The 4,802-nt window shown below is 34.7% G+C and overlaps 1 protein-coding gene across 1 annotated transcript in view; it reads left to right on the top strand.

Moving 5' to 3' along the window:
- The window catches only part of LOC130214735 (urokinase plasminogen activator surface receptor-like), a 5,218-nt gene extending 2,237 nt beyond the window's left edge, over window positions 1-2,981 (top strand). Inside the window, exons 3-5 of the mRNA XM_056446544.1 lie at window positions 1,560-1,691; window positions 1,883-1,993; window positions 2,097-2,981. Of these exons, the coding sequence (XP_056302519.1) occupies window positions 1,560-1,691; window positions 1,883-1,993; window positions 2,097-2,284 (431 nt within the window). The 3' untranslated portion in view covers window positions 2,285-2,981. The remainder of the gene's footprint in view (window positions 1-1,559; window positions 1,692-1,882; window positions 1,994-2,096) is intronic.
- Window positions 2,982-4,802: the final 1,821 nt, after the last annotated feature.

Below are 4,802 nucleotides of genomic sequence, written 5' to 3'. Positions count from 1 at the left end.
ATTAAGGAGGACTTACAGTTGAAGTCAGAATTATTAGCCCCCTGAAATATTTGCCCCTGTTTATTTTTTTTTACCCAATTTCGGTTTAACAGAAGATTTCTTCAACACATTTCTAAACATAACAGTTTTAATAACGCATTTCTAATAACTGATGACTGGATATTATTCAAGACACTTCTATACAGCTTAAAGTGACATTTAAAGGCTTAACTAGGTTAATTAGGTTAACTAGGCAGGTTAGGGTAATTAGGTAAGTTATTGTATAACGATGGTTTGTTCTGTAGACTATCGAAAATATATATAGCTTAAGGGGGAAAAATTTTGACCTTAAAATGGTTTTTTAAAAATTTTAAACTGCTTTTATTATGGCCGAAATAAAACAAATAAGACTTTCTCCAGAAGAAAAAATATTATCAGACATACTGTGAAAATTTCCTTGCTCTATTAAACATCATTTGGAAAATATTTAAAAAAGAAAAAAAAAAAAAAAATCAAAGGGGGGCTAATAATTCTGACTGCAACTGTAAATGTCCAAACATCCAGTGGTATTACTGGACAGCTCAGCTGCGTACAATCATGTTTTATCCTTCTTCTGAAAGTCCTCCTTCTTGGATGGATTTAGAATCCTGTTCTGTTACACCACAAATACCACTGCACTTATACCTGTATTCATCAGACCACAAATATCTAATAAAAAACACAGAAAACCATCATGTCTTCATGAATATTATTCTGTAACTGTGTAATCTGTTGTGATATGCAAATTGAAAAAAAGCGATAAATATATTGTACAAAAAAAAAGAGATGCCATCCCCATGTACTGTAGATTTTAAACCCGGAAGTTTAAAATAAGGGAGAAAAGCTCCAAATTAGCCAGTCATTCCCAACAATTAAAGCTAACAGATGCTAACGTTGTCTTAATCGAAGTTCAACACACACTCTAATATGTTAAAATCTCAGACAGTCTTAACTGACGCTTTAAATGTAAATGAAGTTGCTCCTGCTATCACAATACTTTGTCTTAATGGTTTTGGTTTGTCCCTCTTCCATTCTCATTCTACAGTTAGTCACCATTTGCTAATCATGTGATTACACATGTGATCAATCATGTGATTGGCTTTTCATCTTTTATATGAATTTGGCCATTTTGGGAAGTGAGCATCAACAAACATTTACAGTGGAATGGAATCTGAGTCTGGGCATATTTTTACAGTCTACGGTACAAAAACCTGGTAATAAACCGCCAGTACTTTAATGTAATCTTACAGACTTACAGTACAGTAATAAATGTTTTGTGCCGATCATTATACAATATATTGTTTCTACTAAATTGTCAATAAAAAGTCACAGGAGAGTTAAATTTACAACATCAAAAGTCAGGAGAGCAGAGATCAAGATCCCATAACTCAATTCATAACTGTACATAAATTGAAAACAGTGTCGAAATGTATAAAAATGTAGATTTAATTTATTTTCTACCAGTCTATCACAGTTTCTAAAAAAAAACACTATGCTGTTTTAAAATAACCGCTCATTTCTGTATTATTCTTGTATTTTAGGTGGCTTTACCAGTAAAACATTGGCTAAAGATTGTGCTGCTGGTTGTGCAACTGGGTCCATGAACCTCGGCGTTTTAATGATGTCTTCTGAGTGCTGTAACAGTGACCGGTGTAATGTCAATGATGCTCCAGGTATTATACTTCACTGACTATATCCACATGACTGTCTTTTCAACAAGTCAACACTCATTTTACATTCAAAAGACACTCAATCCTAAAATAAAATGTAATGAAATGAAGTGCATTTTCAGTTGAGCACTTATTTAATACAACAGTTAAAGACGTTCAGAAAATAAACAGATACCTTTTCTTTCCGCCTAAAGATCCCAGCACTGGCGTTCCCAATGGAAAAACATGTTACACTTGTGATGAGAAGAGCTGCTCAAATGTACTGAAATGTTCAGGCACTGAAGATCGCTGCATTACAGCAAAAGGTGAGAATCTGGAAAAAGAAGAAATTCATTAAATCAGTTTTAACATTTGACACGGATCACAGTCTCGCTTTGATTAAGCTTTGTTTTGTTTTCTGTTCATCAGTGACTTCTGAAGGCCAGACCACAGTCGTAAAAGGCTGTGCTTCCAAATCTATTTGTGATGCCACATCAGTCAGTAGAGTTCAGCGCATCTCCTGTTGTTCAGGGAATCTGTGTAACGGAGCTAAAAGTGTCACTCAGAGCTTCCTGATCCTCTGTTTTCCTCTGATCGCCTTCATCCTGATGCCCTGAAGACACATTCAGTTTCTACAGTCTGACATGCTTTACAAACAATACTGTAAATCTACATCTCTCGAGCACTGATTTGAATTTTACATACATTTTTTGTGACATTCTGAAATGCTAAATCTTATTTTTTTGAAGGCTGCTGCATTACAAAAGGGATATATATATATATATATATATATATTTTTATAAAAAGCTAAATGAAAACAATACGTTTCATGAGTTTACATTACATTTATATAAATCAGAGGACCAATAAGAGTGGAATCACTTTCAGAAAAAACTATTTAGCACCTGCTCTAAATAAAAACACACTTAACATGAACCTGATTACCAGTTTTACAGCCTAAATGAAGAGAAGTTTCAGAATTATTTTAAGACATTGTAGTATTGCTGAAACACATTACAAAGTCTCTGAAGTATGTAGTACTGTGGAGTTAAACCGCTAATCACCTTTCCACCAATTCTGCTTTCAAGATTTTTTGGGTGGGGCTTAACCGGTGGCTTGATGATGCAATGGAGCCAACAAGTGTAGCCCCACCCCTAACACTAATAATAACTACAACGTCTTAATGTCAGTGGTTCTCCCTCTCAATCTTGCGTTACAATCCCCATTCATTACTACAGTCTACATATTGCTAGTTTTCAGATTTTGTAGTTTAAAAACTGGGAACGTACACAATAAAAACACTTGATAATGCAAGCTGTGTCATTTTCTCCTTTTTCAAAACGCACCAGAGATTGAGCTCTAATGGTGTCTAATGCTCGTCTTGAAGATTAGGAGGTTTCAACTCAATGCAGTGCTGATGGTTCAGTAAGTAAATTTTTTCTAGGATGGATTAGGTAAGTTTTATATCCTCATTTGCTACTCCATAAAATACCCCTAGAATCAAAAGGTCCATAATTGACCATATTTGGATTGGTTGCGAAAATTATTAAGCTCCTCTCGATGTGCAGCTCTCACAGACACACACACAAGGCAAGGCAAGGCAAGTTTATTTATATAGCACATTTCATACACAGTGGCAATTCAAAGTGCTTTACATAAACAGAAATAAAAGAAACAAGTATAAGAGAAATAAAAACAAATAATAAAAATGGTAAAAAGAAAAATAAAATAAATAAAATAAAAGCTTATAAAATGTGTTATAAAAGAATTAAAAAGAAGAGAAAAACATAGTAGTTCGATCTGTCGGACGTAGCACAGTGCTCATTCAGTAAAGGCACAGCTAAACAGATGTGTTTTCAGCATTATATACGATCAAAATTGGCAAAATAATCATACTTCATTTGTCAAAAAACTCTTAAAACAACGTAGATGCCTAGTTAAATCTTTTTAACTTAATAGGTGGAATTTTGCCTACAGTACATGGCTCCAGAGAGCTGTAGTGGATAAAGCCTATTCTAAATAAACTTAACAAAAGAGACAGATAGAGATGTATTGTGTTGTATTTGTATAATTACAGGAATTAATATCAACCTCTGCATGAACAAATGATGTTTAATAAGGCGTGTTTATTTAACTCCAGAAAAATGTCAGTAAGAGCTGTGATACGACACGATTCAGCATTCTACATGTGTTTGTTGAAACACACAGAGCAAATTTGACCATAAACATGATAAATTATCTAAAGATACAGTCTCTACTGTAAAAGTCTTTTACTTGTCTCTTTGGTAAAATAAACAATCAAGCAAACTTTATGCCTGTTCAAGGTGGAGCTGAATGTGAATATAATGGAGCTGAATGAATATAATCTGTATATCCTGCATTTTGCATCCTGACACACGTGAACAATAATATGAAGTCAGTTTGGTTTCTTTATTATTCAATCGAAATATTTAGTTCAAGGGCAAAACTAAAGATATTTTAGTAAAAAATAAAAGATTGCAGCTGGAAGGGCATCCGCTGTGTAAAATATATGCTGGATAAGTTGGCGGTTTATTACGCTGTGGAGACCCCTGATGAATAAAGGGACTAGGCCGAAAGAAATGAAAAAAAAAATTGCAAGTAAAAAGTTTCAACATAGGTTCATTGTGAAAACGTACCCCTGTATACATTTCTGGAGAGCGCGAATTATGTAGCCAGAGCTACGTATAGCTGGATTTCGTCTTTAAAATGAGCACTATGGGGCGGTATGATGGCGCCGATGGTTTATGTTTTTTTTTCTTGCAACCAGCTGAATGCTTCCCTCCACGTGGACAGCTTTTCCGTTGTCCCCAGTTTGCCCAGTAGCTCACCGCATACATCGGTGGACTTGAGACGCAAAGAGGAGTTGACCGAAATGAGGGAGTTTGAGTCAGCTGAAAAACGATTCCAGAAAGCAGGTAAAACAAAAACAAAATGCAAAGAATAAAATAAACAAGTAAATAACAAGGTGAGAATGTGGTAAGATCTGAAAGTGTGATAAAAAAAAAATCTGGCAGCAGCGAGGACTTTTCTTTTTCGGGATTACTTTGAAAACATTGTCGGTTAGGTTTAGGGAAGGGGGGGGTGGGGTAAATTGGTGCTTTTTGAAAACTTTAT

The sequence above is a fragment of the Danio aesculapii genome, chromosome 21, assembly GCF_903798145.1.
Source record: "Danio aesculapii chromosome 21, fDanAes4.1, whole genome shotgun sequence".
NCBI classification, from domain to species: Eukaryota; Metazoa; Chordata; class Actinopteri; order Cypriniformes; family Danionidae; genus Danio; species Danio aesculapii.
Note: the sequence above shows the minus strand (reverse complement) of the source record. Positions and strands in the feature narration are given on the sequence as shown.